General features: G+C 45.4%; 1 protein-coding gene across 1 annotated transcript in view; it reads left to right on the top strand.

Moving 5' to 3' along the window:
- Nucleotides 1-10,071: 10,071 nt before the first annotated feature.
- SV2B (synaptic vesicle glycoprotein 2B) overlaps nt 10,072-12,623 on the top strand; it is an 84,826-nt gene continuing 82,274 nt past the window's right edge. Inside the window, exon 1 of the mRNA XM_004709890.3 lies at nt 10,072-10,893. Coding sequence (XP_004709947.1) covers nt 10,443-10,893 — 451 coding nt within the window. The 5' untranslated portion in view covers nt 10,072-10,442. The remainder of the gene's footprint in view (nt 10,894-12,623) is intronic.

The raw sequence follows: 12,623 nt of genomic DNA, 5'->3' as shown, positions 1-12,623 counted from the left end.
TAGTGGGGTGGGCCGTATGGTCCTCTCTGTGCATTGGCTGCTCTGAGCAGGGATATTGTCCTCAAGCCTTGGTGGGCCAAGATGTGCTCCACTCTCTCTTCCTTTCCCTTCATTTGCTTCTGTTTGCTCTGAGCAGACATGTCCCTCTCCCTGAGCTGTAGCTTCAGTGCTGTCCTCTGATCTAAATTTTTGTGAGGGGAAGGGTGGCTGGAGGAGGCAGCTCTTGCTCAGTTTTATTTTGAGCGTCTTCTGACTGAGGGGCTCTTCTTCTAGCATCAGATCAAACAATGTTCTACTGCTATTGATAAGATTATCACTGGCTAATTTTTAGAAGTAGATCTCTATGTTCTTCTCAGTTTGTCTTAGTCTAGAAACTTTGCTGAAACCTGGTACCCAGAGATGACCCTCCTGGCATTTGAAATACTGGTCACATAGCTTCCAGCATCACAACATCAAACAAGTCAATACAACACAACAAACAAATAGGACAGACAAGTGGTGGATATACAAATAAAATCAACTCACACTTTTGAAACAAAGAACATTTATTTGTTTGCAAAGCTATGTGTGGTGTTTACATATTCTGGTATCAACTTGAGACTATTGAGTGAAGGTGTGGAGTTTAGCCAGTGTATCAGGTCGCAGCTATATTACCTCATTTGGAAGCACTAAGGAGATAAATAGCTCACTGGAGGCCAGACCCACACTCTTTGTTACACGTTCCTGTCTACAAAGCCACATGGAGTTATGCTGATACAGCCAGAGCCCTGGAGCTGGAAGAGCCACGTGGAGACCCCTGCCAGCGCTGAGATGCTTCAATCGCCACTGGATCCACAAGACTTTCCACTCACTGGCCTGTGATCTTCCTGCCTTTGGCGTCTTTGCATGTGTTGCATGAGTCTAAAGAGGAATTGATAGATTGGTATCCGACATTTGGGCTAATATCGGACTTACGGGACTTGATCTGGACTGGACTGGGATATTCTCTTAACATACAATTACTCTTTATATAAAGCTCTTTCTTATACACACATATGAGTGTCTATGAATTTGTTTCTCCAGTCTACCTGAACTAGCACGCTATGTCAATCCTATAAATATAAGACAGCAATAAAGATGAGCATCGTGAAAACGAGGCAATGTTATTGATGTCTGGTCAGATACTGTTGCTTCTAAAGGCTCTCTGTAGTATGTTAGTTTATTTTTCACATGTTTTAGAAAGTGTGGTTAGCAAGTTAGTTTTCTGTCATGGTAGTTCAGTGCTAGACTTCTTACCTTTTATATGTGTGACCTGAGTTTGATGACTGATCGATGATCCTCATGCACAGACACTACTTATCTGCCAATGGAAGCTTGCCTGTTGTTATGATGCTGAACAAGCTTCAGTGGAACTTTTAGACTAAGACGGACTAGGAGGAAATGGCTGGTGATCTATTGAAAAGTCAGCCAACGATGACAATGGCATAATCATTGGTGGACCACAGGGATGGCCTAGAACTGCACTTCACTTGGTTTCATTGTGCATGGGGCCATCCTAATGTGGGGACCAACCACAGAGCAGCTAACAAGGACAGCAAAAAAGTGTGTTTAGCAAGTCCGTGTTAGAGCTATGACATCCCCCCAAAGAGTCTTTCTTTGACAATCAGGGGAGGTTGAAAAAACTTGGAAAGTAGCACAATGTGTTTTTGCGTGTTGCAGTGTGATCTGATGCTGTGTCCTAACTCCTTTTCACATCATGTTTTGTACCACGAGAGACAGCGTCTTGTGCTTTGGGAAATAGTAACCTTGGAAATCAGTCCTTTGGGGATACCGTGTCAACTGGTGACTACAGGAACATGGGCCAAAGCGAAGGTCTGCAGGTCTAGGAGTTGGGATCCTAGGCCAGGCAGTGGGGATGCAGGGCATGCCTTCAGGTGGGATGGGGATGGTACAGATCTGGGAACTGACACCTTGGAAGGGACAGTTTGGCTGCTTTTTGATGAGATTGAGGCATTAAGACTCTTACTGTCCAAAAAGAAAAAGAAAAGAAAAAAGAAATAAAAAGACTCTTACTGTCTTTTAGGATCCCGTGTGCATTGCTGTAATAGCAAACGCATAGGCTGTGTATATCTGTGTGTGTATAATAATAGCTATTTGTATTGAGTTCTTTCTTGGTGATAGGCACTGGACTAAACTTTCTGAAAATGCCAATCTATTTAATTAAATAAAACCTCCATGAATAGGAACCCATATTCTCATTTCACACATGATGAAACAGAAGCTTCAACGTTAAACTTGCTCTGGCTCCCAGTGTTTGTATATGGCAAAGCTGTTATCTATAAATACAATTGGACATCAAAAATTCATGGAAAAATGGAATGAAAAGATAATGAAACTCCTCCACTTTTTGAAACTCCCTTGCATATATCATGGGCAAGGATTTGTTTTACAATGCTTACTCTAAGACAAGAGATAGTATTAAAGTGTTCTATTTTGTTACCAAATCAAATTTAAGTATTGTTTGCAAGATGTTTGAGGTAGTTAGTTTATTGTGTCAACCTGGTCGATAAACACATGTGGGGTTAATTGAAGGACAGAGAGATAAATGGCTCGATGAGCCTCGCTTTTCGAGTTCTCGGGTCTCTTGCTTTGTGATGGTCGGACTAGGGTGCAGCTGCGTTAGCCAGTTCCCTGCTTCAGCTGGCAAGGCTTACTTCCTGCAAGATATCCCTGAGGAGAAGCCACATGGACCTACCGCAATGCAGCCCTGGGTGCTGGAGCAGCCGTGTGGAGACCCCTGCCAGCGCTGAGATGCTTACACATTCACTGATTCGGCTTTCCCCATGCAGTCGGCGTCATTGTGTGTGTTTTGTGAGATGGAGGAGGATTTGTGGATTAGTGTTGGACATATGGGTTAATATTGGACTTGTGGGCTTGGGCAGCACTGGGTTGTGATGTTTTCTTGATGCTCACTTAACCTTTATATAAAATTCTCTCTTATACATATGAGTCTCTGTGGATTTGTTTCTCTGAAGACCCAGACTAGCACAATGTTCATTGGGGTCTTTGCTAGGACTTCCTTTCCTATTCTGTTGGACCATGTAAGTCATTCCCTAAGCAGTGGGCTTGCCGGGTTCTTGGTTCATCGTGTGGGCATGATATCTCTCCTAGTTCTTTGCCACCCAGTGAGAGCCCTTGGACACCTGCTGGGAAATTCTGAATTGGATGAGCTACAGAAATATTTTTCATAATGATACTTGATTCTGCTTTCAGGCTGTAATGTAGGCTGGGACTCTTGCTGCTTATCTTGTGGCTGCATGGTCCATAGGTATCCCTGATGGGAATAATTCATAGACTATGAGTCAGCATTGACTGGATGGCAGTGAGTCTGATTTTAGTTTTATTTTTCCTAGTTAAATCAAAGGTTGTTCCTATGCCTTCCTCCAATTCTAATGCCACATTCTTCTTCATATCATCCAGCTTTTCTGGTGATTTGCTTACATACGTAATATAGTGAGAGGGCACAATCCTGATGCACACCTTTCCTGATCTCAAACCATGCAGTTTCCCCTTGTTCCATTCTTGCAACTGATTTACAGTAAGATTCCCCAATAATATTTCTCAGTTGTTATTACTATAGCCTCCAATTGTCCTGTCAAATAGTTTCAGGAGCACACAACATTTTCTCATGGATCAGTGTCATGTATCTACCATTTCTCTTTCCTGCCTTGGCACATTGGGTGAGTCTCTGAGCCTGGCCAATAGAATTCCTAGTTATTACTAGGTCCCAAGAACAGGTCCGTTAGTGTGCTCAGTGGGAAGTGCAAGGGATGCTTCTGTTTTTGCTAAGGTGACTTTTTCCTGGAATTGCTTGCACTGTCAGTCTGTGTTGTGGGCTATTGATGTCATGCCCAGATTTTACTAAATCTGGTGAAAAAAGTCTCACAGTGACCTCTCTGTCTGTATGACCCCCAGTGCACTGACCAGGCTGTGTTCTCTGATTCCTGCTTCCAGTAGGAAGCTTGTACTCCCTTGTGCAAATGGACTCCACTGTGCTTGCCAAATGTCTCTCAAGGCACATCTCAAAATCTCCGGGTGAGCCTAGTGTAAGCTCTGGGTGCACAATCAGTGCTTAATGATTTAGGAAAGCCTGCATTCCAATATTTATTATACCGGTTCTAAGGAAAAACAACTAGCAATGTTAGGATGATTCCAGCTTATCCTATTATGGTCAATACTTGCTATTGGCAATCAATGGATATGTAGTAGAACCTCCTGGAGGCATGTAATTTATTTTAATTGAGGTCTTTGCACACTGTTCTGTATCACAGTGTACATTGTGAATCTCCAAACGAGTCTGTTGGCTAGATTATGCAATGTTTCCCAAATGTCTTTGCTCTTGGAATTCTGTTTTCCTCAAAGTGAGCACACTAAGGGCCTAAGGTTCTACGGAATGCATTTTTGGAAGCATTACATAATTTGATTATAATATAATATTATTTTTAGCTGTGTTCCCCGTGAGATGAAATCATCCAACAACGCATTTACCACACAACAATTTTGAATCAAGCAGCATAGATCCTGACGTGAATTGAATGTCGGAGTCAAAGAAGGCTCCTTCGGAGATGGGCTCTGAGGGCACTGTGGACAGGCAGTCCTTTTTATGAGCGAGTCCATGTCGGTTTGCTTTTCTGTGGACTTGCTTCCCAGATGCGCTCATTCTGAGCTCCTGGCAACATTTTTTATTGCTCATACCTGCTGGGTAGTAATTATAGTGATATACCCTTATAAAGGAGCCCTGGTGGTGGTGTGGTTATGTGTTGGCTGCGGTCCACATGGTCAGAAGTTTGAAACCACGGACAGCTCTTTGGGAGCAAGACTGGGCTTTCTACTCCTGTAAACAGTTACAGTCTTGGGAACCCAGTGAGGGTGGTATGAGTCAGTATTGACACGATAGCAATGAGTTTGGTTTTGTGTTGGAGCATTAATAATAAGACCAAAGTGATGTTCACTACATATGTGCCAAACATCGTGCTAAGCACTCTTTGTGGATTATCTCACTGAATCTTCACAACGGTACTGTTATTAGAAATGCTTTACAGATGAGGAACCCGAGGCACAGAGCGCCTGGGAGTTTGTCCCCAGGTCTTAGGGAGTGGCAATGGGGCACTCTCTGACACTCGGGTTTGTGTTTTTGAGACACTTTGTGACAGATTGTACTTCTATACCCAAGAGGCAGGGCAGTCTGAAAAACAATTTTTGGTTGTCTTCATTGAACAGCCTTTGCTTAGTAATGGTGCCTGCTGGGAAGAGCTCCACTTCCCCAGAGTCACCAGTCATCCCGGTCCCTCCGTCTCGTGTCATCTGTTCTCCGTGTGTCCCTTTCTGTCTACCCTTTCCTTCCAGTCCCTTGGCCATCACCACTGTTCAGTTCTCATCTCACGCATTCTCATACAATCTAGAAAACAGCTGCCCAGGTTGCCTCTTTAAAGCCAGGATGCCCGTCCTCCCCAGGGAAACCTTTCCAGATCACTGCTAGCTCTCCACACGGCTCCATTTAGGTCACCAACATATTTACGGACTCCCCTTGCTCAAAGGAAAATCCCAAGCCCTTTAGTGGGCATTCGGATCAACTGCCATTCCCCATCATTGTCCCATCACGTTCCCTTTGGGAATCATTAGCAGTAGGCCACCTGGTCTCTTCATGCTTCCCAGACAAGCACGGGCATCCCTGCCTTGCTGTCTTTGTTTATCCTTGTTCTCCTGCGTGCAGTGCCGTTTCATTTGTGGTTGGCTTCTCTAAGCCTCTTCCTGCTGATGGAAATCCTCCTGGAATGATGGGGGATTAGAAGTCCAGGATGCTCTTTGAGTGACCCCTCCCCTCCTCTGCCTTTCCTGGGAGAACTTCCTATCTATCTAGTTATGTAAAGTGCAGATTCTCTTTGATTGGCTATGTGACCCTGGGCCTTCTCGTTACAGCCTTAGTCCTATTTTCTATAAAATGAGTGTAAAAAAACCTGCCTCACTCATAAGGCTATTGGATAGGTTCGAAATGGTATAAGACTCAATACAGTACTTGACACAAAGCTAAGGTGACCAGATTTTAACATTGGTAAAGCAGGACACCATTGATAAAACTCATATCCTGGCGAAATAGCCACATGGCAGCCGAAAACCGTATACCCTAGCTTGTCGTGCATTCTTTCCAAAAATCGGGACGTTTTAAAAATGCAGCGGGACATGGGACAAATTGTTAAAATTCGGGACTGTCCCGCCAAAAGCGGGACAGTGCGGTCACCTTACACCCTAAGGCAATATTCAATCATAGATGATATTATTAATACTTATGATTAAGATGCTTTGGGTTATTTTAATCTAATTCTCTCAAGAGGGGTAGGCCAGTGGCCTCTTGAAAACAGGGAGCAAGCCATGCCGTGTTTCCTACCATGTCTTCAACATTAAAGATTTCATGGGACGTTGGTGAAGATGGGCCAGTAAGCCCTCACCTGGGAATCAAAAGCCGAAGGTCAACAGCTCAGCATGAGACTCGGATGGAACCCCTTCTCTCCTTGAAGCCTCGGTTTCTTCTCAGATGTTCTGTTTGAACTTGGCTTCCTATTCAGGCCACGAAGCTCGTGCTCTCTGTGAATTTGGGCACATTCTTTCATCCTCTTGGCCTTCTGTGAAGTGGAGAGAAGAGTCCCACCTCACAGGTTGGAAATGGGGACAAATGGTGCTTATGAGCGACTCAGCTCAGTATCTGAGTATTAGTTCCGTTAATCGTGGTTCTTCTATTTGTTTTATGTGATTGCTTAATTGCTAAATATCAGATGTGTTGAAAATCATTAATCCATGTATTCTCTAGAGCCTGCTTTGCTAAAGAAAATTATTTGGCATTTTTCAATGAGCTAGAAATAACAATAACAATACACAGTGGGTACTCTGGTTCATTTATCTGGATCCTGGAGTGGAGTTCATTTTGATGAACATTTTCATCCTTCTGTAAAGCAAATCCCAGGACATTTGGCTCCGAGGGTTATTTTCTACATTCCTTATTGAAATTGCAAACCTATCATTTTTGGTTCATGACTTTTTTTTTCTTCCCCAGATTCACCAGGATGGAAATCACACAAAAGACCTCAGACAGTTGGCAATGCTTCACCCCCCCCCGCTTTTTTTAATAGCATGCTGCAAACTCCCTGGCTGTTTATATGTGATTTATAATCCTCCTGGGATTCTGAAATGAATATAATAAAGCCAGGTTTAGAATATTAATCTGACATGGTTCAGGACCAGCATAGTCTAATAGAAATTGATTTACTGAGATTAGTGAAACAGGGACATGAGAGGCAGTTTGTATTAAATATTGCTGGCTGGTTCCTATGCCACTGTTTCTCAAATTGTCGCCATCTCTTGCCTTGTAGTTTACCTGTTATGTTAGTAAAAATGTATACTCCCAATGTCCGCTCCTACCCTGCAGGGCCAGAGTCTTTTGGGGTGGGGCCTGGGTTTCAATTTCTAGTGAGCCTCCTTCCCCCAGTGCTTTGCGCACACTTGGTCTGAGAACCTGGTTCATTTGCATCCCGCCAAAGAAAATGCACGGTGTTATCTGAATCCAGTGAGGCCCAGAGCTGGAGTCTGTCTAGGGCCCAGGGTGAAGGCGGCCAGGCCACCAAGTATGGGACTGAGGCCCAGGGTTGCTCTGGGAGGGGAAGGCTGCACTGTGTGGGGAGGAGTGTGGGATGCCACGCCAGTGAAAGGACCCATGGATTTTATTGGTGGGTGTGGGGGGGAGAGATCTGAGCAAGCATCCCTGACAGAGAACTGAGTGAGAGATGGGGAGGAGGCGTAGGAATTGGTCTTCAAACATATCCTGAGGGGCTCTGCAAGGGGAGCTGTATGAAAACTCAGATTCCTGAACTTGAACTTGAACCTAGCCCTTCTGCTTCTGTGTCTCTAAAGCTCCTGTACTTTGCAGTAGCTGGAAACATCATCCTGGAAACATCGTCTTGGAAACGTCGGGCCTAAGGGGAGAAATAACTGTGGAATCAAAGGCCCTAGGGTTGTGACCTTGATCACATGATTTAACCGGTCCTAGGCACAGTTTCCTCAGTTGTAAAACTGAAGATACACATCCATTTGTTTTTCTCTTCTGGATTCCTGTGAGATTTATAAAACTCATTGCCATAGAGTTGATGCCGACTCAGAGCAACGCTGTAGGATGAAGGAGAACTGCCCTGGTGCGTTTCCAAGACAGTGCCTCTTTAAGGAGTAGACGGCCCCATCTCTCTCCCTCAGCGTGGCTGGTGGTTTCGAACATCAGACCTTGTAGCTCACATTCCCAATGAGTAACCACTACACCACCAGGGCTCCTCTGAGCATTAAAGTATAGACATGATACGGATCGACACAGTGGACACAGCAGTGGGCTCAGGCCTGGGAGCACTGTGAGGATGGCGCAGGCTTGGGCAGCATTGCATTCTATTGCTCAGAGGGTTGCTTTGGGTCAGAACCAATTTGAAGGTGACTAACAACATAAGAGGTAGGGGTGCAGGAGGCGACATGCTGAGCAGTTGCTGACATACAGCAGGCGTTTAGTACTGAAGCTCCATATCATAGGGGAACTGAGATTCTCAGAAGGTATTAAGGACTAGCTGTCAGTCACTTGGTCATAGGACTCAGCCTCGGGGTTGGGATTGGGATGAGGGCAGAGTCTTGGGTTAAAAACAAGACAGAGGTTCAGTTTCCTAACCTGGAACCGGAAAGGTGGGTGGTGAGCAACAATGATTTCAAGGCTTATTGTGTGATATGTGGTGTGTTAGTCTGGGTACTTTAGAGAAACAAATCCACAGACACTCATGTATAAGAGAGAGTTTTATATAAAGGTTAAGGGCACATCAAGAAAACATCCCAACCCAGTGCTGCCCAAGCCCACAAGTCCAACATTAATTAGCCCATATGTCCGACGCCAATCCACAAAGTCCTCCTGCATCTCATAAAACACACACTATGATGCCGACTGCAGGAGGAAAGCCGAGTCAGTGAACATGTAAGCATCTCAGCACTGGCAGGGGTCTCCACCCAGCTGCTCCAGCACCCAGGGCTGCATCGGGGTAGGTCCATGTGGCTTCTCCTCAGGGATGTCTTGCAGGAAGTGAGCCTTGCCAGCTGAAGCAGGAACTGGCTGAGGCAGCTGCACCCTGGTCCGACCATCACAAAGCAAGAGACCTGAGAACTAGAAAGGTGAGGCTCACCGAGCCATTTATCTCTCCGCCCTTCAATTAACCCCACACGTTTTTATCCGCCAGTTGGCACAATAAACTTTAACTATCTCATGTGGATTATGTGCCAATAAAACTGTTTAAAAAAAATCCAAGGCTTGAATAGTGTTTATCATGTATGCCAGGCACTATTTTAAGTTTTTCAGACAAAATCATACGACTTAAGTTAATTATCACTTTCTGCATTTTACAAGTTAGAAAAGTGAGGCCCCCAAAGATGTGTGTGTGGTCCCTAAGCTATGGAAGGTCAGAATCAAGTTCCAGATCTACGCTCTCTGGCTTTTGCTCTCAGCTCTCTGTCCCTGCTGATGTAATGTAGGTCAAGGACAAGTCCGAGTGTCCCTCAGATCACAATGCTGAGTCTCAAAAGTCAACTGGGTCTCAGGAAAATTTGTCCCAGCTATTTCTTTACCATTAATTTCTAGATGCGAAATTCTTCAACTGCTTTTAATGAAGTTAGAAGCTAAGCTGTAATAAACCTCTGCTATTGCCAAACCAAAATCTTGATGAATCCTAGCTGACAGCCGCAGAAAAGCGCCACTTTAGGCCTTTTGTCTTGTATTCTTGTGTAAGACTTGACCTCTTTCATGGATTAATAAAAGCTTCCAAGGGACTTTTTGACCACTTGTGTCTTTCTGCCTTCTTTTTCTTACAGTACCACTTATTTGTTCTCATTGATGTCCTATAAATCCAACCTTCTCATCAAGATTAGATTGATATCCTCGTTACCTGGAAGATTGGTTTTGCCAGCTTTCCAGCCCTTGATAAAATTCTTCCTGTTTTCCTTCTCTGTGTCCCTAGGCATGACGTTTGGTTGCAGAACAAGGCCAGCCAGCCAGCCAGCTGTCACTGCTTGTCAAGGAAAACAGCGGACCTGTTCCCAGTCAGCCCCACCCTGTCTGACACTTCTAGTAGCTGAGACCAGAGCTGGAAACTCTCTGAAGACTTCTAACAGTCACTCAACACAAAAGGACATTTAGGTTGCTGTTACACAAATCAAATTCATTTGGGAGACAGAAGGAGGGACTGCAGTTGTCACTTTAACCCACGGAATCAGGGGAACATAGTTCATGTTTAAACTTCTCCACATACAATGGGTGATGGTTATTGAAACAGCTCAAACCTCTACCACCGTGCAAGGCCTATAGCTCGAGAGGCAGGCAGACCGTCCTAAACCAAGGGATGGATGCCTACAAGTACCCGCACAGCTATGAGGGCTATGCCCCTAACGATGACTATTACCGCGGCAGTGAGGCCAACCTGGAGGAGGATGCTCAGAGTGATGTCACAGAAGGCCATGACGAGGAGGATGAGATCTATGAGGGCGAGTACCAGGGCATTCCTCACCCGGAGGAGGTCAAGAGCAAGCAGACAAAGACTGCAGCCCCCGGGGCAGGTGGTCTGCGGAGCCGGGCCGACTTGATGGCTGAAAGGATGGAGGATGAGGAGCAGCTGGCCCACCAGTACGAGACCATCATGGAGGAGTGCGGCCATGGGCGCTTCCAGTGGATCCTCTTTGTTGTCTTGGGTTTGGCCCTAATGGCTGATGGGGTGGAGGTGTTCGTGGTGGCTTTTGCCCTGCCCAGCGCAGAGAAGGACATGTGTCTGTCCAGTTCCAAGAAAGGCATGCTTGGTAAGTAAGTGGACATTTCCGAAGGGTGTTCTCTTTAGGGTATTACAAACTCCCGTGGGAGGACACATGCGATTTATATAGGCTTGTCAACGTTGTTCTTAGTTGTCCGGGAGTCACGCCGTCCCGTGTGTCCAGAGTGTCACATGTGTGCTCCATTGGGTTTGGAAGGCTGTGGCCTTTCAGAAGCAGATTGTCTTTTCTTTCTTCCACGGAGCCGCTGTCACTTTTAGGCATATTATATAGATCACGAGTCCCTTGGAAAGTTTAAGAGTTTTTATCTCAGGGAAATTATTCAACTCATGCTTACCCGGCTAGTAAATAGTGGAGTTTGGACTCCTACCCGGGTCTGTCCGACTGCCCAGCCCTCAGCTTATGTTCCATGTCTTAGGGCTTCCCTGCCAGCTAGTTTCTTCTTCTTCATGATAATGCATAGCTAAATAAATAAGTTTTGTGAGTGGGCCAAAGGTCGATTCCGCTCTGTTTGTTTCTCTGTTTCCCTCCAGAATCCCATGGCATTGACCCCTAGTTTCATTTGTATCTGTGTTCGTAGACTGAGTGCCCTTGTGTCTCAGGATGCATGACGAGCTTGAACACACGAGCCGAGTCCTGCAGGGTCCTGAGAACCCTGGTCCAAGTCCATCCCAGATAGAGTCCTTAGGGTAGAAGACCAGCTTTGTAAATGAAGCCAGAAAGTAGCACCCGCAGAAGCAAGCAGCAAGAATGAGGGCTTTAGGCAGAGTGGAATTTGTAACACCAGAGAGGACTGGCCCAAATGTTATCCAATCAAATAGATTTATTAAAACACAAAGACTCACCCTCGTTACTCATGTCCTGCAAAACATATCAACCCTCTAAATACAGAGATAGCTATCGATTGTTCAGCAAACACGCGGCTATCTAGAACTTACCAGGAGTCTGGTTTTGATTCAAGACCAAGATATATTTCTGACTTAAGAGCTCAGTTCCTTCTACCTACATTTATTTCCTGTCCTGTGTGCTAATTCGTGTGCTCAGTCTTAGGGGAGACATTATTGAACCAGACAAACATAAGCCTTGGCACGCAAAGAACTACGTGGAGTAGGACGAGTCTGAAGACAGTGCCGTCGCTTCCATTCACAGTGACGGTAGGATGGAGGAGAGCTGCTCTGGAGGGCTCCCACGGGGCTTTGCCAAAGCAGACGCTCTCCTCGATTCCCACAGAGCAGCAGGTTTAAACTGTGTGGTTAGCAAGCTGGTGCCTAACCCACCATACCACCAGGACCCCTTGGAGCAGAGCAAGTCGATGTTAAACACATCAGTGGAGAATTATTTAATTAGTGTAGGGGTGAAACTCACATTCAGTTGCTGTTGAGGAGATTCCAACCCAATGCCCCCCCCACCCTGCTCACCGGGTCTCAGAGTAGAACTGTGCTCTATAGGGTCTCAGAGTAGAACTGTGCTCTATAGGGTCTCAGAGTAGAACTGTGCTGTATAGGTTCTCAGAGTAGAACGGCTCTATAGGGTCTCAGAGTAGAACTGTGCTCTATAGGTTCTCAGAGTAGACCTGTGCTCATAGGGTCTCAGAGTAGAACTGTGCTCTATAGGATCTCAGAGCAGACCTGTGCTCTATAGGTTCTCAGAGTAGAACTGTGCTCTATAGGGTCTCAGAGTAGAACTGTGCTCTATAAGTTCTCAGAGTAGAACTGTGCTCTATAGGGTCTCAGAGTAGAACTGTGCTCATAGGGTCTCAG

This window comes from Echinops telfairi, unplaced genomic scaffold, assembly GCF_000313985.2.
Source record: "Echinops telfairi isolate 266 unplaced genomic scaffold, ASM31398v2 ScPeMD7_7409;HRSCAF=8447, whole genome shotgun sequence".
In the NCBI taxonomy this organism is placed as follows: domain Eukaryota; kingdom Metazoa; phylum Chordata; class Mammalia; order Afrosoricida; family Tenrecidae; genus Echinops; species Echinops telfairi.
Note: the sequence above shows the minus strand (reverse complement) of the source record. Positions and strands in the feature narration are given on the sequence as shown.